At 40.4% G+C, this 25,070-nt stretch overlaps 1 protein-coding gene across 1 annotated transcript in view; it reads right to left on the minus strand.

Moving 5' to 3' along the window:
- Positions 1–25,070, minus strand: part of ush2a (Usher syndrome 2A (autosomal recessive, mild)) — a 232,565-nt gene that overhangs the window by 45,825 nt on the left and 161,670 nt on the right. Inside the window, exons 63-67 of the mRNA XM_028606322.1 lie at positions 14,714–14,937; positions 13,145–13,466; positions 10,802–10,999; positions 10,445–10,599; positions 2,572–2,770 (exon numbers count right to left, since the gene is read on the minus strand). Coding sequence (XP_028462123.1) covers positions 2,572–2,770; positions 10,445–10,599; positions 10,802–10,999; positions 13,145–13,466; positions 14,714–14,937 — 1,098 coding nt within the window. The remainder of the gene's footprint in view (positions 1–2,571; positions 2,771–10,444; positions 10,600–10,801; positions 11,000–13,144; positions 13,467–14,713; positions 14,938–25,070) is intronic.

The raw sequence follows: 25,070 nt of genomic DNA on the forward strand, positions 1-25,070 counted from the left end.
AGTATTTTAGTAATCGAGTATTAATTAGTATTCTACCGATTATTCCATAGATCAATTGATTAACCTGATAAGAAAATACATTGGCTTTATTAAAGAGAACTACTAAATATACAAAAAAATGAGGTCTCTTAAAAAGAACAACTAACTAACTAATTTTTAGAAAAGGTAACATTTTTATTACCGAGATTGCATACAAAAATATTTTCTGACAAAACTAAACCCATTTGGTGTATTTAAATGAAATATTAGATTCTTGGTTTTAAAGAAAACATTTTTTAACTAAATGTCCGTCACCGGAGTTGCCGTCCGCTCTCCTCCAGGGGAAGTAGTCTCATTGCGGCGGGGAGTGAGGCAGAGGGACTACGGCATGCCCTTATTCTTGACTCATTTGTGGTCTGATAATCAGTAAATTTATAAAATTCAGTGCCCCATATATCTATTTTTCCAAGCTACTGTAGCTGTCTCATTTTGCGGAGACAGACCTTCACTTAGCGGCTGTAGCAACTCAAATTTAGCCAGTGCAAGACCCAGTGCCAGGGATCGCAGCAGCCAGTGCTGAGTCTAACCTTTGTAACCTGATGTAACGGGGAGTTGGAGCAGTCTAAGGTCAGCACGTTGTGCGACATCCGGCTGTATGTAGTTACATGGATTAAACGAAGGCATCAATGATTTTGGAATTGTTACCACCCTATTTGAGTCTGTATATGTATTATGTGTTTGTGTCTGTGGAGAAAGACCAGATGAGAAAGGGAGAATTTTTTTTACAGTTAATAATCATTTATTGTAGGGTTGTCCTGAGTTGATATGCAGAACTGGTCACTCGGGCCACTCAAGGCTTTTTGAATTAATGTGTAGTGGCCATAAAAAGTTGATCCATTTCAGATCTTTTGTCTTTTTGTAAAGAGTCAGTATGTCTGCTGACAAAACATAGGACTGTAATATATTAAAACACAGAAAGCTATTTCTAATGCATACATGTGTTGTTACAAAGACAGCTGCAATATGAAGTAGAGAGAGAGAGAGAGAGATAAAGGGGAAGAGTGAGTGAGAGAGAGAGAGAGAGAGATAAAGGGGGAGAGAGAAACTGCCCCAGTAGTGATTTTGGCTGAATATGCAGGGTTTTCCAGAGTCTCACTTGGGGACAGGGGAATTTCACACACGCATGCTGGTTGCTTACACTGGCACATGGGGCTGGTACAGTATTACAGCACATTACCATCTCTATTTGGCATTGTTTGCTTTGCCTCATGCCTACACATACAAACACACATGCTTGTGTGCACACAACTCCTGACCATACAAGCCAACCACAGGCACCATGGGAATAGTCTATTGGCTACTGGCAAAGCTGATGCCTGGTCTGAGTCCAAAACAGAGCAGAGAGCAGAGCTGTGAAGGGAAAAGGCCACTGAAATTCAGCTTCAAAAGATGTCCTCACTTAGTTCTTATACGTAAAAAAATTATATAGAAAAATCAAATCAACTTTTAAATACTTTAAATGTTAAATCTGAAGTTAGTTTAACTATTCCAATTCCAGAAGTAGGTAAACTGTATGCCTATTGTGATTATATTCTATTGGCATTTCTCTGTCGTGTCTCTAAAATGTTCAGTTTTCATACAACAAATGTTTGGTTTGCAATGCTTTATGCCGGTGTTTGTGTCTGCATGTATAAGTGTGTGTCTGTGTGTGTGTCTGTGTGTGTGTGTGTGTTTTGACTGATGGCAGAGGGCCAGCAACACAGCTCCTCCTCAGGGTAGATAAAACAAGACCCACAAATCACCCAGTCCTGACACCACCATGTTTGTGTGCAGATCTACAACATTAAGACAAGCCAACACTTTGGTTTGTCTGTGTGTGTACTAGCTGCATTTTTTGAGTGTTTTGTTAGAGCACTGGGTCTCAAACTGCTTTTGTTGTGCTATTTTGTACTTATATTTGAGTTTTTCTAATGTGTGTTTTTTCTAGGTACGTGAGCCTGAGCTTGTGTGCCTGTCTACTATGTTGAAGTGTGCTTGCTATGTTTTTTTTAATGTTTTTTGTGTGTGTTCATGTGAGTGTATTTGTGTCTGTGTAAGGGGCTGGGCCAGAGAGTGTGTGGTGGGAATCAGGTGTAAATTCAGTCATTAGATGGCTTCCAGAAACCAGCATACATAAATAAATGCATAACAAAGGAAAAAAACAGAAGAAGGTGAAGGAGAGAATAGGAGTGGACAGATAAGCACAGAGGAAGACGAGGAGGAGTAGAAAGGGGTGGGAGAGAATAGGAGGAGGTGGAGAAAGGAGAGAGAGAGAGATGACAAAGGAAAGGAGTACAGGGAAGTGTGAGGTGAGGAGGCAAGAAGGTGGGGATAGAAGTGAGAGATGCAGGAACAGGAAAGGTGGGAGGAGGAGAGGAAGAAAAGAAAGGGGGACAGAGAGAGAAAAATAAGGTAGAGAGAAGGAAGGGTAATCAGAAGGCTACAGGACAGGAGAGGAGAGAACAGGAACGGGAGACAGGAGAGAGGGCGAGAAAGTAAAATGAGTTTAGGAACAGAGGAAAAGTGAAGCATTTGATAATCTGAGAATCTTACCAGTCACAGTATAATTTCTGGGCCCATCGAAGTGTGTAAATATGGTTCCGAGCCCAGTCTGGTTCAGGTGATACCGTTGTATGTTTCCATTGGGACGAATCGGTTCGGACCAGCTCACATTGAGGGAGGAGGGGCTTAAAGCTGTTACCACTGTAGGCTGCACACCCTCTGGGACTCCCTGGACTGTCACTGCCACCACCTAAACACACACACACACACACACACACACACACACACACACACACACACACACACACACACACACACACACACACACACGGACATAGACATACACACAAACAGAGTAAAACAAAAAATATGATATTATAAAATATAACAGATTTCTGATATTTTACAGAATGTACAAGGTGTGGATAACAGATGGATTTCTGCTGCGAGCATTTATGAATGCAATTAACATGATCACAACCCAATAACAAACTGTATCCAAATTCAGGGCTTCTCTTTCTGAGGTAATAAAGACCTTGTTGACAACAGAGAAAGATATTTGCTGGTGATTTAATTTATTTCACCAAAAAATAAAACAGAAAGGTAAAATGTGGACAGCAACACATTTGTATGTTATAACCTGCCACCAAATAAGGCCAAACAGGGAGCAAATGAAACCAAGGGAAGAACCATGTGAAGTGTCCATATGTGTAAAAACCGGTGAATGCAAAGGCCATGCTTTACAGTATGGTACATATGTATTTATTGGCAATTTTACCTAGAGCAGTATACCAGTGGGAGAATACTAAGGACTAAGTGTTTGTTGCTTCCAGTTTAAGGATTACCTCTCCAGAACGCTACTTATTCTGATGGCAACATAGATATTGTGCGTTATTTGACATACAGTACTCCGTCACTTTAATATTTCTGCTTGACAAAGAATCCAACTGAAAGCTGCTTCAGCGGTGAAACCTGCAATGCACAAAAATCACTGCTTTTTAGTATAGTGTTGCGAGTGACCATTTTATTGTTATCTGCGGGCCACTGTGAACTCTGGGTGAATGTGGAGACCATAGAATCACAGGGCAATCTGCTGCTAATGGCAACAGGGATATCCTGCCTTAATAGACTGTCACTAGCACTTCCCCCACCTGTCCCACACAGTGCTATGCAATTAGAAGACTGCTACTACAACTAAGGAGACACACACGCATGTGCCTACACAAACACAACCACACGCACATGCAAGTATACTGTATGCACGCAAACACAAAGAGGTGGAAGAGAGGAAGATAATAAGGAAGATGCATGGAAAGTGTAGTATCAATCAGTGAGTGCTTCAGTGTGCTGTTAGCTCAGATGTCTGTCAACATCGCTCAAATGTAAAGAAAATAAAAGCCATAAAACCACCTACTGTATAGTGTAACCTACATACAGTAAACTTAACAAAGTTAACTTAACTTTTATTGATAGGGTAGATAGAATATTAACTTTTGACATATGAACATGACATAGAATCATTAATAGCTCAGAAAAATACAATATTGATGCTTACATTTTACTGACATGTAATACAAAGCTGAATACATGAAAGCATACCATACTAGGATACTCTTCATCCAACCCTTCTTTGTATTTACAGAGGAATGGAAAATTGGATGGACAGAGGAAAATGTACGGTGGCTGAGACTGTTCAACACAAATACAAATACCACAACACAAACACAAAACTTACAACACAAATACAAATACCACAACACAAACACAAAACTTACAACACAAATACAAATACCACAACACAAACACACAACTTACAACACAAATATAAATACCACAACACAAACACAAAACTTACAACACAAACACAAAAGCCACAACGCAAACACAAAACTTACAACACAAATACAAATACCACAACACAAACACACAACTTACAACACAAATATAAATACCACAACACAAACACAAAACTTACAACACAAACACAAAAGCCACAACGCAAACACAAAAGCTACAACACAAATGCAAAAGCTACAACACAAACGCAAAAGCCACAACACAAATACAAAATCCACAACACAAATACATTAGCGACAACAGAAGTGAGTGACAACTGAAGTGAGTGACAACGGAACTTTTCCTCCTTGGGCCCCCAATGATACTACGATTTACCACCACAAACAAACTGGTCGACGGAAATACTCATGCGCACACACAGCGAGTTTGAACATATACTATTATATTATAATTCATAATCTTTTATTTCAAAGGGTTTACATCATTCACTCCTTTTAAATGGCTCCTACTGGTTTGTGTCCAGGGAACACTACAAAAATGTTTAAAAAACGTGTGCTGTGGCTTTTGCGTTAGTGTTGTAGCTTTTACGTTAGTGTTGTAGCTTTTACGTTTGTGTTGTAGCTTTTACGTTTGTGTTGTAGCTTTTGCGTTTGTGTTGTAGCTTTTACATTTGTGTTGTGGCTTATTTCGTATTTGTGTTGTAGCTTTTGTATTTGTGTTGTAGCTTTTGTGTTTGTGTTGTAGCTTTTACGTTTGTGTTGTGGCTTATTTTGTATTTGTGTTGTAGCTTTTGTGTTTGTGTTGTGGCTTTTGTATTTGTGTTGAACCGTCTCGGCCACCGTAAAAATGGGATTGTGAGAGATACATAGAGTGAAGCGGGTGATGTTGGACACCAGATGACAGAGAAACTGGTGTTTGGACAGTGGAAAGGAGAAAGAATGAGAGGGGAAAGAGAGAGACAACAGTTGGGAGAAACTGAATAGTGCGACGTCAGGATCATGGGAATGACAGGAGACAAATAGCAGAGAGAACAGGACAAAAGGATTCGAAGACAGAAGAGGACCAATCGCTCTTCCTCCCTCTCTAAGTGACCAACCATATTAGATCAGCACTTTCTGTTGTCACAGCAGGTGTGTGTGTGTTTGTGTGCCTGTGTTTGTTTGTCTGTGCCTGTGTGTGTGTGTGTGTGTGTGTGTGTGTGTGTGTGTGTGTGTGTGTGTGTATGTGTGTGTGTGTGTGTGTGTGTGTGTGTGTGTGTGTGTGTGTGTGTGTGTGTGTGTGTGTGTGTGTGTGTGTGTGTGTGTGTGTGTGTATGTGAGGGGGCTGATGCCAGGTAATTGCAATGGTGTATTAGGTTAGCCCAAGTTATCCCATAATTGGGACTGTTTGGCCAATTTTCACTGGTGTACGAACTAATCCAACTCACTCCCTTTCGCCCCTCTGCTGGGTGTGAGCGTTGTTGTATGTGTGGACATATCTATGTGTGTGTGAGAGGGGGAGGTATGTGTATGGCTTTAGGAGAAGTATGTGCATGTTCTCCTGGTTGTGTAGTTTTCAGCGAAATGAAAACAATTTTCCAGCCAGGATGATCTAGGAGCCTGCTTCCATCGAGAAATGTTTTTGCTATGAGAGGTCACGTTGGTGCATCATTTGCATCATGGTGTTGGCTTTCTCCGCCAAGGTGGTCACGCAGGATTAAGGAAAAACTACTGGCCCGATTAACATTGCGAGATAGGGCATTTGTGAGGTGTCGGAATAATTAGCTATCGCCTGGCATGGCGTGAGGCTACATTGACATTGCTAAGTTTTGGTGCAGTTTTGAGCCCAAAGTTTTTAGCTCCAGTAGAAGAACTAATCTATGTTTAACTTAACACACCCAAACCACATCTCTCATCAACATCTCGTATACAGCATATAAACTCCGCCCATTGCTGGTAGTTGCCATGGTAACGTTAGTAGCTTAGTCTCAGAGATTGAGATTAGGCGGCAAAGCGTTGGCGTCACTGTTGGTGTTGCCAAAGTTCTCCGTTTGCGGCCATTGAGACTGAAACACAACCCCGGAGATTCTAAACCAAAACAATCAAATTTCTCCAGTTTAGGGGCTCTGAAACGCCAGAGCAGTGTGAATGCGAGGTGTAAACCAGAGATGGGGACTTGAGTCTGAGACTTGGACTCAAGTCGCACAAACAGCTGACTTCAGACTTGACTTGCGACTCGACGCAAAAGAATTGACTCGGACTCGAGCTTCGAGACTCGTCAACAACCTGTTTTCATGCAATTATTGCTTTTTAAATCTAAATTCATTCATGTATTTCTATTTTCTTTTATTGCCGCATATACGTTGGGGAAAGGTATGGTGTGCGGCATGTCCCCTGCCCTTTTCCATAATGTGCAACGTAATGCATGCGCTACGCCGATGTGCGCGCACTCACATAAATGCATTGACAATGGTGACACCAAGGCATCCCGGAGTTGTGCCTTTTGTCATTAGTTTTGCTTTCAATAACTTCGTAAACAGTGGCAGTAAGCAAACAGCTACATGCAACATGTGTGGCACCAGGATAAATGATCAACAACATCGAACTTCATCAGGCATCTCAAAACGCACCCAGATAGGTCAGTCACTTGCTTATGTGAAAGAGACGTTAAATGTAGCATATATCGTCACAGGTAACAAGCTAACCATCGCAAATTGTTGTGCTAATGCTGGGAACAGGCAAATTGTTTATAGTTGTATCCATATGATGTGACAGACTTAGGTTAATATTTCACCAGGTTGTTTTTAAATAGCAATACGGAAAGTATCAGTTCTCACATGTTTATACCATGGTTGGTGTATTAACTTTCAATACAGATGTTTCCCTCACACTTTCAACACTGAAAAATGTAATGCATGATGAGGTTGGGCTTTACAGCCAGTTAGTAACACAGACAAACATGTATTATTTGGTGCAGATACCAAAATGAAAAATAGAGTTCTTAATTTGTGTTTCTTCAGAATGCACTGCAGTAGACCCCATAAAGTTATCCTACAACTGATTTTGATACTGTACTGTCTGGATGGTAGCTACAGGAAATGCTTTGAATTCATAAGATTTAACAATACAGTGTTAGGGACAGATCAGACGGCCAGAGACTTGAGACTTGACTTGGACTCGTGGCAAAAGACTTGAGACTTGACTTGAATTTGCCCCTCAAAGACTTGAGACTTGACTTGGACTCGAGCTCAAAGACTTGAGACTCGACTTGGACTTCCAAAAAATGACTTGTGAACTTCTCTGGTGTAAACCATAGACTAAACCTAGAAAGAGATATTTGTTTTTAAATCAAAATGTAACAATGTAAATGTAGCCTTAGAGTGCCCTTCTAGTTTTAAAAATGTTAAGTGCACATTTGAGGTGTGTATACTAACACCAACCCCTGAGAGTAAAACCTTTGTGAGGAGAGAGCAAATGACACGGTCAATATCAATCAATTTCAGAGCTTTATAGTATCAGTCTAGCTGCTTTAAATACAACTATTATGTAATGCCATGTTGACACAATTTTATCATTGTGTCTTCTGGGATTTTACAATTTCACAGTCGCATACATAAAAGAAATCAGACTATCAACAGCCAATTCTGCTCTAAACAGCACATTATCCATGTTGCCTTAATAAGCTGATAGTATTTTGGACTTTGTTGCGGATCGAAGTCTTTCTGCTTCCTAATGTTGACATATCTTTTAATGGAGCTTTTAAATACATGTACACACGTTGTTTGTCTAGTGGTTCACAGGTCACCTTAGAATTTATCTTAGGTTCATCTATATTACCTGTGCTCCACTCTGTGCATGTGTCTGGCTGCTCTGGCTCTAAAGAGTTACCACATGATGATAACCATAAACATACTGGCTACTTACAAGTGGCAGCCTAATAATGAGTACATCCACTGATGTATTGACATTGGGGGTATGGGAGCCAAGCAAGGGTGACATTAGGATTCTTTAACAAGTTGGAGAAAAATGCAATACTACTTCCCAATCAGCATATGCTATCACTGGAATACATTTATAAACAATACAAAATAAATGCTAAAATAACAGAATCACTATGTACATAATGGGAAAGCCTACAAGAATGTTGATACATTTTTCTTTCTCTCTCTTCATCTCTCTGACCGTTTACCACTCCTTCCTTTATCTCTGTCTTACATCCATCCATTCCTTTTCATCCATGTCATCATCCTCTCCAGCATCCATTTAATGTATACGTTAATCCATCCATCGTCTATTTATCTATCAACCCCTCACAACCTGTTCATACAACTCTACCTCCATCCCACTCTCTCTCATCCATCCACCCCTCCATTGACATATCTACAGGCTTCGTCTTTTTATTTTTTAAAGATATTTTTTGGCATTTCAGGCCTTTATTTGTGACAGGACAGCTTAGACATGAAAGGGGAGAGAGATGGGGAATGAAATGCAGCAAAGGGCCACAGGTCGGAATCGAATCCGTGGCCACTGCATCGAGGACTAAGCCTCTGTATATGGGCGCACGCTCTACCAGGTGTGCTACCCAAGCGCCCGAGGCTTCGTCTTTACGTAAGAATGTGCTCATCAAAATAATGAGATGTTAAATAAGCTTTGAAAAAAAAGCCAGAAAGACAGTTTTCAATGTGAGCTTTCATCACCCCTAAGCCGGAGAAATTAATTGTTGTGGTGATATCAGCTCTGCTCCAGCCAGAGAGATAGCAGGGGGAGTTCTGTGTGAAGCTATTACGGCCGCTATCACAAACATCAGGTAGGCTCAGCAAATCCAGAGCCTCGCATACAGGGCGAGAGCGGAAACAAGGCTAAATAAAAACTTGTTCCGACATGGAACAACATACTACACTGTAATTTCTTAACAACAAAGGTCAGACACAGGTTTAAAATTTATAAAATATCACTTGCAGAACAACTGAGCACCTGAATTACGATGTAAATAACACCTAGAAAACAGCATCTGAGGACGCTTTACGAGAGGGTACTGTAAAAGGGCATTGAGCTGAAAGGCCACTGGCCAAACAATGGATCAGATGAGCGGCCAACTGCAGAAGACCAAGTGAAAGGTTGCTGTTTAACCAATGTGAAGCAGGGGGCTGCATGTTCAGGCAATGTCTCCTTGACAGAACAAAACAGGAAACTTGTTTTCAGACAGGTAGGAGGTAGATCAGGTGTGTAGGAGAATAAGTAATAAGTCCAAGTCACAAAAGCACCTCCGGCACACTGTTGACTATTATGTTAAATGTATTGATTTATCTACATTTTGTTCAAAGTCACAAAGAAGTTGAGTTTTATTCTTGACAGAAAAAACCCCACTGACAACAACAGCATTGATTAACAATTAGAACTACAGCCACATATGTATTTTTCTCTCAAAGCAATAGTCTCTCTGAGTTTTGTCTCTCTTTAACACACACAAGCACACGCCAACACACTTCTTTTACACACCTTTCTTTTCCTTTAATTGTTCAGCCTAAATTAAAGGAATGAACTGAACTACAGTGCTGAGTAAAGTGGTGCTTAGTTCAGTGAAGCTCAGTCCATCTTTAGAGTAGCCATTAGATAATCCTAAAGGGGAATAATGTCTTTATGAAATAGGGTGCTACAACAGAGTAAGGTTTTGCAAAGTGTGAGTGTGTTGGTGTGTGAAAGAGAGAGAGAGAGCTCTGTCAAATAGATAACAATCAAATAGTACAGAGTAGAAACCAATAGAACAGACATTCCCTTTCTCATTGTAGGTGCAATCGGTAATATTTAATATACCTTTTGTACAAAATAACTACAATATAAGTGTTGCTTTTGAGCCACTTATTGGTTATCTTAATAGCCACTGCTGATATTTCAAGCTTTATGAATAGGCAGGCCAGCCCAGTTCTGTTTGTATTTGCTTTGAATGCTCCAAACTCCCAGCACCCACGGAACTTTGGACTCCTAAGAACTTAAATACTGATGCAGACTTGGTATTATATTTATGAGACAGTTAAGTATACGGTTAGCCACATAAGCTGCTAAAGTGCTAATACAGTAATACAACATAGAACATGTTAGTCTGACACATCAGAACTTTAATAGTGACACAAACACACGTGTAGTCTTACCTGTGTACTGTCAGTACAACCAGCCCGGTTACAGACCCTCAGCTGGTAACTGTATTCCTGGAAAGGCCTGATCCCGCCCACATCAGTGAAACTGTTTTCATCACCACGGTAACGCTCTTGTCCATCCCGCAGTATAACATAGTGGGTGGTTTCCCCTGGTAAAATGGAAAATAATAATCTGACATTTTGATAATCAATGTCAGATATTCTTAAAATTGAAAAGGTATGAAACATCTTGCCTTATTGAGTTTTAAGCCCAAATCAACATTAAACATGAATACCCCTCTACTGAAGTGAATTCAACTGAACCGCTGAAAGTGTATTTTTATTGATGCATGCACACACACACATACACACCATTAGGCCTGGCCGGTGTTTGCCATAGCAACTGGATGATGTCATCTCGTTCACCTAAGCGACTCCAGCGGGGCGGTGCCACTCCCCACGGTTTGTCTTCACTGGTGGTCACTGTTGTAACATCACTGGAGCCTCGTCCAAAGCTGTTCCAGCCCCTCACTCTGTACTCATAGGTGGTGAAGGGCTCCAGGTCAGAATCTATTAGAGGGTAAGAAAGGTAGGAAGGACAGAGAAGGGGAGCAAGGAAGACAGAAAAATAAATAAAGGGGGGCTGCAAGAAAAAAAATCAACAAATCCGTCAATAAGATTGTCAATACATTGATTAATAAATTATTTACCAACACGGCAACACTTCGAAGTGATTACATGTGATTAATACTGTAAGTACACACATGGTATACACTCTAACTCCAGTATGTAAACAATCATGTTGTCAATGAATTTCAAAAACAGCTAATATTCATATAAAAAAAAGTGGTTTGACAAAGTCAGTAATTATAAAAAATAACTAAAAATCCAACACAAGATAGACTTTGCATCTGCCGATTTATTTGAGTTCTTGGGTGCTTTAATTTTATTGAACAGTTTGTAAATGGGATGCAGTTGCAATAGTATTTGGCTCTCAAAAAATAAAAAGATATTGGATTCAACATATACTCTGGACTCCTCACCAAGCAGATTACAAATATAAAGACTTTATGTAGCAAATTAATTCTGATTGATTTGTGCTTTAAAATCTTTAGAGCAGCCTGTTACAAAAGGGCCAAAGGTTGTGACCCTTTTGTACAACATACACAGTATGAATCATATTACAGATATGTCTATATATCTAAAACACTGTGTACTAATAATACTGTAGTTCCCTCTTTGACATTGTGTGTACTGGTAGTTGCATTGCCAACGTAAGCACGCATTATATGAACATATACCAAATATATGCACTGATGCATAGTTGTTAACATCAGGCTGTTACTGAAGCATTCTGGGAGATAGGTTGTGACAATCCTTCTGGTGAGGTACACATACAGGAGCATATATACATACAGATGCACTTTCACACACGCACATGTGCATTATTTTTAGGAGTGTTAAGGGACTGCTGCTGTAAATGAGACCACGTTTTAACCACCAGTCTGGGACTCTTGTCTTTACTACTTTCAAGCAGCAAAACACACACAGTAACACACACACACGTGTAAATAAAGCACTGAATGTGTGTGCATGGATACATATCGAAAACTGACTGTGTTTGATTAAGAACAAATTCCAAAAAGTATAAATATAAATTGGGTTAACCCTGGGTGTGGACAATACAGTATATACCTATGTGCAGCATTAATAGCACATGTAGAGCTATCTGTGTGTGATATACCTTAGGATTTTTCACAGTGAAGTATAGCATGATACCCTGCATGTGTGAGTGTGTACGTGTGCATGGGAAACATCTGGTGTATGGTGGGTGGCGACAGCTTTATGTGCCTCTGCCCAGATGGTGTCACAGCATTGCCTAGAAACTCTTATCCTAACCGCCCCATGCCCCCCCGCTCAACACACACACACACACTCACAGAAACTAACACAAAGTAAAAGAGACACACAAAACCACATTCACCACAGAAGCACACTAAAATGGTAACTAACTGGACAGTAACACACACACAAAAAAACATGTAATTATTGCAAAAACATCCATACACACACATCCACACAACCAATTAGTCTCGATTAAACAGACGTAACTACCCAGATAAATAATGGGTGGAGAGACTAAAAATCCTGACACACAGTGCCCGCAAACACCAACACACAGACATACACTCCAATTCCCTTTGGGCTGATGAATAGTAGAGGAATGTTGAAATGGCATTTAAACGGCCATCTCTAAGTTTTAATGACACACAAGTGTACAGCGCAGAGAGAGTTACCACGTTAACAGCTATCAATGTACACTGCAACAGCTGTCTTGGTGTGTGTGAGCGTGTGGAATGGCATCTGTCTCTAAAGCCCGTTGATTGCAGCGGCTGACACATTTAGAGTAAATGCTAAATTGGTTTCCGCAGGCTCGAAATTTCTATGAGCGATGTGTTTCACTTTCTTCATAGCGGCTTGGAGGACTGAAGTGAGAGTCCCAATTTAGGTCAGAAGCAGGGATGCAAATATATTATAAATGGTCAAAATTCTTACAAAACTCATACATTAGGCTTACAGAGACATGCTGTCACCTTAAAAGATTATGTGATTAAAAACTTTGGTGATGCTGTTGATTTTAGGCAGTCATTGTGTCTACATATTTGAACTACAACAGTATGTAAAATTGTGGAAGGTCTGAGAAAACTAGATTACCTGTATAGGTGTATCTGTTGGCATCTCCGCTGTACATTACCTCCTCGTGCGACGAGCACAGGCTTCCAGTTTGTGTGTGACTGTATGCCTCTGCCATTTTGTGTGTGTTATCACTTCTGTTTGTATGTGTAGACAGGCCCCTAGTGAGAGTTTCATGAGTGGTGTTGTTGGAAGGTGAGTATGTTGTGGAGGGTGTGTCAGGGTGTGTGTATGCAGACAGGACCCATGTGCAGGCGGTCGTAGATGGATCGAGGTCACAGGAGCCACAGTAAGCTGTAGATGCTGCAGCTACAGGACACACAGTGCCCTGCAAACACTGGTGCTGTGTGGAGGAAAGGGGAAGAGACAGAGACAGATGTAGAGTGGGCAGAAAAAAAAAAGATAAGAGGGAGGAATTAAATAGTAAGACAGCAGTAAAGAGCATAGTCAGGGGAAGAGGAGACAAAACGAGAGAAAAGTGAAACTATAAGGTTAAAAATCTTTATTTTCTTTAAGTGATTTGTCTCTATGATTGCACTGCACATACACACAGACCCTTACCACAGAAACCTTTCTTTTAGAAGTTTAATATTTATTATCTAATATAAATTCTGAAGCGTGTCCCTCCCACATAAACACGTAGAATGCCGCTATGTATGTGTTTGTGTGTCTGTGTGGTAAGCATGGTCCTTAATGACATCATTAGAGCTAATGAGAGTTCCTACCCTTTGTCCCTGTGTGTGCGCGCCTCTGTTTGTGTATGTGTGTATGCGTGTGCCTGTCTCATGCTGACTTGGGAACACACAAACACAACATGACCCCAGTTGATAAATGGAAGATGGCCCATTCCCCAATCCAGATGTGAGGCGTGTGAGTTTGGGAGAGGGAGAGAGGGAGAGAGGGAGAGAGGGAGAGAGAGAGAGAGAGAGAGATTCTTTCTACCAATATCTGAATATTTTTATTAGTAGAGTAGCTTGCATTTCTGAAGCATGGAAGTCAGGTGTGAATTAAGAGGCGGTATTTACTGACAATTGACCTAAATGTCATATTCATAGGTGCATTTTAATTGTTACTGACTCTGTCTTTCTGTACATTGTAAATTTAGTTTTTCTCTTTAATTTACTGTATGTCTTCTCTTTTTCCTTCCACTAATATACACTATCCAGGAAATACAGATACAAATTATAGATAAGACTAATTAAGATGAGTACAATGCAGCCACAAAATATCTGTCACCAGATTGATCATAAATTAGCTGCAAATGTGTATTCAACTGTGCTTCTAAAAGACACAAAAATTACGACAAAACAATGCTGCCAATACTGGACTGGCTGTGGCTGGAGTTATAGAGATTCTATAATCTCTGTTAACTCTGTTAATACTGGAGTGGCTGCTAAAGAACAGAATGCAAGAAGACATTCTGCTTCCAAACACTTCTAGTGGACATTTAAACCACGGGGAAGGTTAGAAGGACCTACATTATGGCACAACTGGAACACTACACATGAAAAAGACAAGAAAGTGTAAAAGAGCTATAGAACACCAACTTGAATGTACACACCACATACACCCCCCCCCCCACACACACACCTGTATCAACAGGCCAGGTGTGGGGTTGTCAGCACACATATGTCGTTGAGGGTCATAGCCAATCCCATTGCAACATTCCTCTTCCTGATGTATGACCTTTGACCCACAGCACTGAAGTGTCACTGTGGCATTGCCAGCAGGGTGTATTGTGGGATATTGACCATTACCCACGCAGCAAAGAGAGGTTGAAGAGTTTATATACTCCTGGCCACAGCAGACAAAACCTAAAGACAAGAAAACATGCATCATATTATTGTTTTAAATACATTTTCATTTTTTATCTTTCTGTTACAGGGAATTATCTTTTATGGAACACCTTCCACTGATTTACAGACAAAACACTTGACAATTGTGTTTTTAATCTCTAATTAAATAAACTACTTCAAATTTGACAAAAAAACATTGACCGTTCTATTCTTTTCCTCATCACCTCTGCTTCTCCATTCGTAAGCAGGGCATCCTTTCATACTAATCATACTATTCTGCTTCTTTCCTCTTCTTCCACCTCACTCTCTTTTGTATATTCTGCTGTCCTCCTTCCTCAATCCCTTCCCTTCACCTCCAAATTTTATGCTACCCATACTGTAAAAAGATCCAGGGCATGTGGGACTGTATTGTCTCTCCTCTACACTTCCCAAACTCCCTTTTCCTCTTCAACCCCTATTTTCCCATCTGCACAGAGACAGTATTCACGCTGCTCTGAATATTAGTGTGCATCTTCTCTTATCGACCCTTATATACTGTACATCTTCCTCTCCTCTTCTTCTCCCCTGCATGTCTCTTTTCCTCTCCTGTATTCATCTCTTCATATAGCAGTAATATTCAGACTATGCTGTCGAAAGGAAAGGAAGTGTGTTTTTCTGAGAGCTGCCATCTCTGACAGTGATAGGTGATGTCTTTCTGCTACCACTTCACCTTCAGCAGCAAGGTGACATTTAAAATACATGCTATCACTCCATTTCCCTGTAAATGTTTTGCAGCTGAATATCAAATTTAAAGCATGTTTCCTCACATTCTCCAGCGCTTCAAATTTTAAATTCAAATAACTAGAGTCCCTTTGAATGATTGACAAATTTTACTGCCAGCAATTTTTTTTTTAACAATGTTTTTAGTAGTTTGTCATTGAGATTACAATTTTCAACAAGCTTCCCTATGTCTTCTTCTTCTACAAACTGGTAAGATGTTCTCATACACCCCCAATTTGCCTCTCAATGTCAGGTCTCTCCATGGACATACAGTACATTGCGCCATATTTTTGATCCAAGCACGAATTGCAGGGGCCTTCATGTTCTTCCAGATAAGAGCTATAGTCCTTTTTGCCTGTTGTATAGCAAAATAAATACATTTATGTTCGTAGGGTTTCAGATTCAGATTTGTTGGAAAAAGGTGCAACAAAATCATCTTAGGGTCAAGTGGAATGTTCACAGACAAGATGAACATAGTTTTATTGATCACCTCCCTCCAGAATGTTTGAATTTGTTACACTCCCAGACACAGTGCATACATGTTCCTTTAGCCTTATTGCATTTAAAACAAAGGTCCAGTATATTACTGTTGTATTTATTCAATTTAACAGCAGTTGTGTATGTTTGCATCAGCCAATTATATTGGAGTAGCTTTAAAGTTTTAGTGCGTAATGTTTTTATATTAATGAGCGTCTGTTACATTCAAGCCAATTGATACAAAGCTAATTAAGAATATCAGCTCCGAAAAACTCACTCTGTATTTCTCAGTATGGTTATGTTCAGAAAATGGTGTCGTCCGGCAACTTTCACATGCAGAAAATCGAGCAAAGATAATTACATCTTCTGAAGAGTCCATCACGTTTTTTTAATCCTCTGTGTCCTCCTTGGCTATTAGCAACTGCGTGGAGGAGGGGTGGGGGTGTTGCGCAATTACGGAAGGCTTGTGTCATGTGGACGCGACAGTTTTGTTGTCATTACTTAGAATTCCTCATGGGGGAGACAGAAATTACACACTATAGCTTTAAATTAGAGTTTGCTGTTTATTTCTGAGATGGGTCGCAAGTTTTTTTCCAATCATTTTCTGAAATGTGCTCTTTTAAGTCCGCCCTCAATGTCTCAAGTCTAAATATCGTTGATCTTTATAGTATCAGCCACAATACCGACTGACTGGTTTTGCATAGAAGAAATAAAGTTCCTCACAAAAAAATGTTTCCTTGGAATGTCATACATTAGAGATAATTCTTCAAAGGTCATTAGAATCCCTTGTTTTCTTTGCCCATATTCTGAATCCTGCATCCAGCTTGCCTGGTTTAAATGAAACATTGTCCCACACTGGGCTGAATTGTGACAGAGAGTCCAATATGTTTATATATTCTTTTACCTCATAACCTACATTAACCATATTAAGAACTATAGGATTAGCAGTATGTTTTCTTAAGTACCTTAAAGGAACCTGACTCTATGTCCATCCAAGACAGGAGCATTTCCAAAAGAAAAATAGAATATTATAGTTCTCAATTGTGTTGCTAAATAGTACCAATAAAGATTTGGACACTTCAGCCCCCCCAGTATCATATGGAAGATACAGCAGAGATAAGCGGATGGAGGACATTTCTTATTTCATATCAATTTCCTAAAGATTGCTGTGAGTTTCTTAAACATTGCGAATTGTAATCCCCTGTATTTGCCTACTAGCTCTAATTGATATTGCTAGTGGTTTAATAGGTAGTATGAACACAAGTGGTGATAGAGGTGAACCTGGTATTGAAGGGCTCAGACACCACTTCATTTGTTAGTACCTCAGCTATAAGGTTGAGATGTAATAGTTTGATCCAGTTAAGGAAAGTATTTCCAAAACCAAATCGAGCTATAACGTCAAAGATTTAAGTCCACTCCACCCTATCGAAGGGCCTTCTCCGCGTCAAGCAAAAAAAAGCTGTGTTTTTTAAATTTTCTTTTTGGCAGTACAGTACATTGAGAATGCGCCTTATATTATGAAATCCTTGCCTTCCCTTAGTGCATGCACATTTCAGGTAGAAAGACTCATTCTTGGTGGCGAAAGTAAAATTTTGGTCTATAGCACTGGTAAAAGGTTCTATTCATTCCGGTTAGAAAAGCTGCTAAACAAGTCTTCCAGTTCTAGTTGAATGACTAAGGTTACCTACGTTTATGTAATACTATACTGAATGAATGAACTTGTTTCCAGTTTCACACAAATGTTATACCCCAACATAGGAGAGAAGTTCATTGTGTGTTAGATTAAGGTTAGGTCATGGACATGAGGGTGAAACAAAATTTGCAGCAGCTCTAACGGAGGAGCTACAAAACTAATTAAATCTGAAGATTAAAGAGAGTAAACATGGCGCCTTCGCTCCAGTGGCTCTCCTTATAACATAAGTTGAGCCAATCTTGTTACTTTGACGTCTTAGCTTAGTTGAGGGGGAGGACTGTCAAGCTTTGGCCTTGCAATGGATTACGGCTATAATATTGTCCTGCTATAATACTGACTCAGCAAAGTAACCCCCTGCTGTGAGGATGTATTGAAAATACAAATGAGCATGGCATGGCACGGCACGGCTACTAAAATATCACAACTGTGCTGATGAAAAAAAGGACAAATCGTATTTTAATGAGAGTCCAATTGAAAATAGAAACCCTTCGATCTTCTGTGATTATTTACTTTATTTTTGTTAAATAATCTAACTTTCATGAGGTATTTAGAAAATTCATCCTAACTGTTGATGACATGCTGATCTGTGGCACTATCTACCTCCAGCTGTGTTGCCTATTTCATTTGACAGCAGACATTAAACACTAAGTCATTGCTTTGTATTATGGGCTTGCCTTTAATGGAACTACAGCTAGTTGTGGAGTGATATATTACTTATTGTTTAACAACCCAATCAGCGTTCACTCTTTGTGTACATGAACTGTTGTTCATTTAAGCAATCATTTCACTTAAAGGCCAAAAGTGGAGGATGGCACATCATTTCTCCTGTGCTGTTGCAGTGCATTATATCCTCACCTCATCCATCACAGGCAACATGTGACAGGAAAATGCATGTGTATGTGTATGTGATTGTGTGACATAAAGGCAGTCTGACGGCTAGTAACTCACTTAGCAGCGGCAGCTGTTACAGAGCAGGGGATTGGTGGCCAATTCCCCCAGCGCCTTACTTCAGCTTCAATGACGTGCAAATAAACAGCTCAACACTTTTCCAAAATAGCTTCTCTCCACTCATCCCTCGTCCTTTTGGCATCCTCACCTCTACTCCTCCCTTCCATCCGGACACCAGGCCCTCTGCGAGTCGCAATTTTTACTCATTTGCCTCCCCTCCTTTGACTCACTAGCAGTCCGACTGTATCGTTTAACATGGCTCTGTTCAAACTCTCTGCATATCGTAATTTTCTGGCGCGCTTTTTCAGACTCAACTTTATCGCCTGTGACCTGATTTTCAGGAGTTCTCTCCTGCCGCTTCTCCACACTCCATCTGTTCTTTCTCTGATCATTTATTTACCTTTTTTAGTTTATCCATGTTGTACCTTGGTACTCCCTACTTTTCTCTCTTCTCAATGCTTTGTTTGAACTACTTTTCCTATCATCCACTTCATCCTCCCATTTCTCTTGACCATGACTGCTGTTCCCCTCTCCAACCATTGTCTCCTCATCATGTCTTCCTCATTTCCACCTCCTTTTACTCTTTCCCTTCCACTATTGCTTTCTCTATTTCTCTCTCTGCATCCATTCAGTTCATAGGTCTACATCGTTTGTTTACTGTTCTGCAGCTAAACTTTACTGTTGTATTATCACCCATTCAGCAGAAATCCAATCTCTGTCTTTGTAAGCGTTATCTGTGTATGGGTGTGTGTGACATGCTTGTACATTTGTGGTAATGTTTTGAAACACACACCTACTATTTTCTCTTCCTCTCTGTAAGCTGTGTGTATTTGTGCATGCGTATGCTTGTGCGTGTATGTGTTGACAACATTTTGTCACACACCTCTTGTTTTCTCTCTTGCATCCCAGAATGCTTCAGCCTTAATCTTCAGATTTACGTTGGATTTGCATACATTCGTTAATAGCATCGGGAGCGCCGCGTCAACACAAGGTGCTTAGACAACATGAATTATTATTAGGGTTTCAGTCATTCCACTTAATGATAAGTCAATATTTAGCCCTGCCAATGAACTACTGATAAAAATGTGTGTTGTGGATTAGGGTTATCCGAGCTCTCTAGGAGACCAAAACCCCTCCATAACTTTAAACAAACCAAACACTTTTAAATACCTGAATATATTACAAGGGGTTTGGCACAAAGTGCAGAGCAAGTGCACACATACTTAGTATGTGTGCTCGCATACCAGCACACACACACACACACACACAGTCACATTGAAAAAGCACACACACTCATACACAGAAAAGGAGCAAGCACATTAAAAGATAATATAGTTATTAACAAACGATGCTTTGGACGATTAGCTCTCATCAAACTCTCAATAAGTAGTATTAGCCACAAAAATCCAGTATTGATTGGGCTCTAGTACACACGCACACACTCCTTCCTGCAGTGTGTGTGTGTGTGTGTGTGTGTGTGTGTGTGTGTGTGTGTGTGTGTGTGTGTGTGTGTGTGTGTGTGTGCGCATGTTCTGCTCCAGAGGGACCAGACTATATGCCATATTGAGAGATGAAATCGCAGTGGATTGACTTTCTCACACAGTGCACAGTGTTCCCCTGTGGACACTCACATGTGGATGTTGGGGCAGCAAGCACACACACATAATCAAAGACACACACATACACACCTACTCTTTTCCCAGCTGACTGGTTGTCCTCTTGTCTTTCTGATGTCTTTTTTTTCCCTTCATCTCAACAACATTACCAGCTGGGCATGTGTGTGACATTGTGTGTACGTGCATCTTTGCGTGTAGGTGTCTTGAGTGTTTTTTTTAAGTGTGTGTGCTGAGTTTAGGGAAATGCGTTGGTGGCAGTTATATTTTCACCACTCTACAGGGATTCACTAAACAAACTAAGACACAGCAAGCAGCTGTTTATGTGTGTGTTTAAAGTGTCTGTCAGAGAGAGGGGCTGAGATGAACATAAAAATAGTGATAAAGAAATTACCAACTAAAAAGAGTTTGACAAAGTGATGAAACAGGAATAACAATTAGAAGATGTGAAATGAAATGAGTAGGATTAGCTAAAATAAAGAATTTAACATACTGTAAATATCAAAATGTGTTTTGTTTGTATGCTTATCAAGTACATATCCATCACATGTATTGGCCATATAGATGTATGCCATAAGTTTAGGGTGGGTGAAAATGATGGTTATAGAGATAACCCTTTTTGTCAATTACAGAAACAGTAACTATTGTATCCATTGTAGAGACATTCTGTTCTGGTAAAATTTTGCCCTCAACCCTACCAAAGACATTGGAGCTGACAACACAAGGGCCCATGGCCCACTTTCTTCAGGTTATCCATCACTGTCATCTGGGAGTTAGTGAGTTTGGGGTGTGGCAGAGGCCCCATGTAGCACCAGGATGCTTAAAACATACTGGCCAGAAAGTAGAGGTACTATATGTCTGTATAAATGCTTCCAAGCCTTGGATGCATCTCCAATCAGTCCCCCCAGGATTTTGCGATGTTGCGATCGTGCCAATTCACGCAAATTCAACCAAATCACCACGACTTTGGTGTAACTCGCAATTTTGACCAATCACCGCAACTTTTCCACAAATTTGATCAATAACCAGAGTTTCCCGCGACTTCAACCAATTTCAGCAGTCCCACATGCCAGACTTTGCATCAGTATGTGACTCTGAGAGCCAATGACCAAGCAGGAGTGAGAACGGGTTGACGTCACACGTACGTCGCCAAATTCATTTCCTTGTAAGACGAGACGTGTGTGACTCAAACATCTCACATTTACCAGCAAAACATACAGCAAAACAAATGCAAAACATTTCAGACCGTCCTGCCAACCTGTATACATTTTAACATCAATGTACGCTGTAACGTTTTTTCACTATAAAGTCGCTGCTCTCTGCAGTGGGTGCTCAGTTCCCCCCGCGACTGACACACACACACACAATCACACCCGGTGGATGCACGATATACCGGAGATGAGACGAACAGGATGACCTAAATTGAGGACATCTACGCTCGTTATTTTAAGTGCAATGATAAGTTAAAGTCCAATAAGTACTTTATCAAACCATATGAATGTGTGTCCCAGCCCAGACCAGGATAGGAAATTAACTAACAATGTAAAGATCAACAAGCCACTGACAGATAAGTTCAAATTTGATTCCTTCAATAAATTATTTTTTGTCTTAAATCCACCAGCCATTTTCATATTATACCAATATTTGCAGCATCTTGAGCCTTTTTGGTAAGGTTATTAGGAAAACTCAGCCTAGAGTTGTTTTATTCTCCCCAAAACAAGTTTCCTTTGTATTTTTAAAGAACTATACAAAAAAAATGTGTCTCCCGCAACTTCATTGCAACAAACATACAAAAGACATCGCAACTTTTATCACAATTTTTTTTACAAAAATCAGGCATTACAAAAATCAGGCATTTTGGGCCGCAACAATCTCAAAAAAAGGCTGCGAAATCCTGGAGGGACTGTCCAATGGAGAACTCGTCATGCTTTTCCACAGGGTGATGGGATGCTCAGTGTCAGAACAAATAACTTTTGAGCTCAAGTGCAACTTTTAGCAGAAGACTGCAGGCATTGTGAGGCAATGTATGATGGAAAGAGTGTCTTTGTTGCCCTCAACAAATTGGCAGAATTCAAAGGGGAATTTACACAAAGCACTGAGACACATTGATTTTAATAGTTTGGCTAACTTTTTGATTAACATTGTTTCAGACCAAAAAAGCAAATTTCATCTGCATCAAACACCCCATGAATTAAGTTTGGTACTACTACTCTTTTTGTGTTTTAATTTACTCCTTGATGTTCCACTTCAGGGATTGCTCTGGTACCGCAGGAAATTCCGCTGGATGCATGTACTGTATTTTCCGTTTCCTTCCACCTTCTTTGTGTTGGAATTTTACATTCGGTGGATTGCATGGTAAATTGAGACAGCTAGCTAGACTATCTGTCCAATTGAGTTTTCTCTCGCACAACTATTTTGCCGCGGCTTTGTGCGGAGTTAAGCACCGCCCATGAAGATTCTGATAGGTTTAAAGAAATTCCATTAAACCAGAGCATGTTTGCCTCCCATCCCCGAATGCTATGTGGAGTAGCCAGACCCTCCTTCAGCAAACTTGGAGGAGGGTCTGGCAAAGCGAGACTAATTTACTACTTACCCATACCTTGTAGGTATGTATTTTATGTTAACTTTAGAAAATTTGTAACAGTAACAAAATCAAGACTAACAAAAAGGCAAATAACACACACGCACACACACGCACGCACGCACGCACGCACGCACACACACACACACGCACATACACACACACACACACACACACACACACACACACACACACACACCAGACTGTCCTCATCTCTGTGCTCCTGACAGCCTCTGGTTTGATTCTTGCCAGTCATTTAAGTAAACCTAATAGAAAAGCCATCATCATAAATACATTAACAGAGAGAGAAATGTCTTCCTGTGTTCAGAGAGTACTCGATCTTCTAAAGTAGCCAGACGCTGCTGTTTGGAATGCACTACAGTTGGCCATTTGCTACCCATCATTGATGAAGGTCTTTTGGCAATGATAAACATGCACACGCACACACACACACACACACACACACACACACACACACACACACACACACACACACACACACACACACACACAGACAGACAAACTCAGAAACTGAGTGAGAATCTTTTGGCAGAAACAATGAAAGGACGTGTGAGGGATGTGTGTCTCTTGTAAAAACCTCACGTAAAAATGCAAACACATGCAGATAAATATACAGTATCATACAGAAAGTGAAGCAAGCATGCACATAGTTAAACCATGCACACTTGCACACACTTATACACACAAACGCATCCACTCTCACAACTCCGCCAGGCTCTCAGTGAGCTAGCTTAACTACTGGGATAATTTCCCTCCAGCAAATGGTCACTGTGCCCTTGAAAAACATATTTGATTATTACTTTTTCTCCCCCTCCTGTTTTTTTCTTTTAGCATCATCACAGCCATTTTCATCACGCGCTCTGATGATGGCACGGCAAGGCGCGTTAAGATAACACCCTAGCACTGCCAGGCTTTTAACACTTAAACGGTGAAAAGGGATATTCAGATTTGTCCTTGAACGTTTGGATGGGGCCTGCTGGGCTGGGACAGAGGGAGGGAGTAAGGGAAGGAGTTAAAGATATGCATACATTTTTAAGATTTACTTACTTTAAGAAAAAGTGAGGTGTGGCGGACATTTATGGTAGCACCCACAATGAGAAATGGGAAAGGCAGGGTTGAAGGGCAGATGGAAGAGTTAAAGAACTGTACAATATAAAGAGTGTGTGAATGGGGAAATGATTGGTGGACTGTGCACTGTGAGGCAGGGACATTGGAAGAGTCAGGGAGCAACGGGAGGCCAAAGACACCACACACGTTCCTTTAAACACCATCTAATCTCACCTAAGTCTAAGCTAAACATTTTACATACAAACCCAGAGAGGGAAGAAAACAGGAGCAAATGAAGAGCTTAAAAGTTATTCTCCAACCTGCACAGGAGGAAATGCTGCAAGAAAACTGAGGCACTCCAGTCCAAAAACAAACAGTATTTAATCGACTTGAAAGTGAAATGAAAGCTGTTTAAACAAACTGGCAGATTTGGAAGGGAGGGGTTTAGCATGGAGACTTTGTGTTACTGTGTAACAACTAGATGCTGAGGAAAGGATTATAAAGACCATCTCAATAATACCCCAAAGACTAAAACTGGTCAGAGCAGAAGCAAGGCCTGCCATTTAAGATGGTATATAACGTAAGTGTTACTTGAACAGGTAGATTTGAATAAAGACACATGAAGCAGGAACTTATACGCAATGAATGCAGTTAGGCTCGTAAATAGGAGGAAAATAGATTTGAAGCCTAAAAAGGGCACTCATGCCAAAAGTGCAAGCCATTATGTGGCTGGTGTACAGTAGATAGCTGGGTGGATTAAAACGGAAATCTGTTCTGTCAGATGTGGAAGACTGAGTAGTATGAACAAGAAACCACTTTCTATAATTGGGGTAAAATGGACAGGAATGATATCAATTTAGTTAAACCCAAAATAACATTTTAGAAGAACACTGTCAATTGGCTCAGCTTTGGGTTTGTTTCTTTGGGACAGGTGGGGTGAGGTTTCTGACCCTGTGTGTATGTATGTGTGTGTGTGTGTGAGCGCACGCTCATACTGTGTGTTGCATATTTT

The sequence above is a fragment of the Perca flavescens genome, chromosome 1 (genome assembly GCF_004354835.1).
Source record: "Perca flavescens isolate YP-PL-M2 chromosome 1, PFLA_1.0, whole genome shotgun sequence".
Lineage (NCBI taxonomy): Eukaryota > Metazoa > Chordata > Actinopteri > Perciformes > Percidae > Perca > Perca flavescens.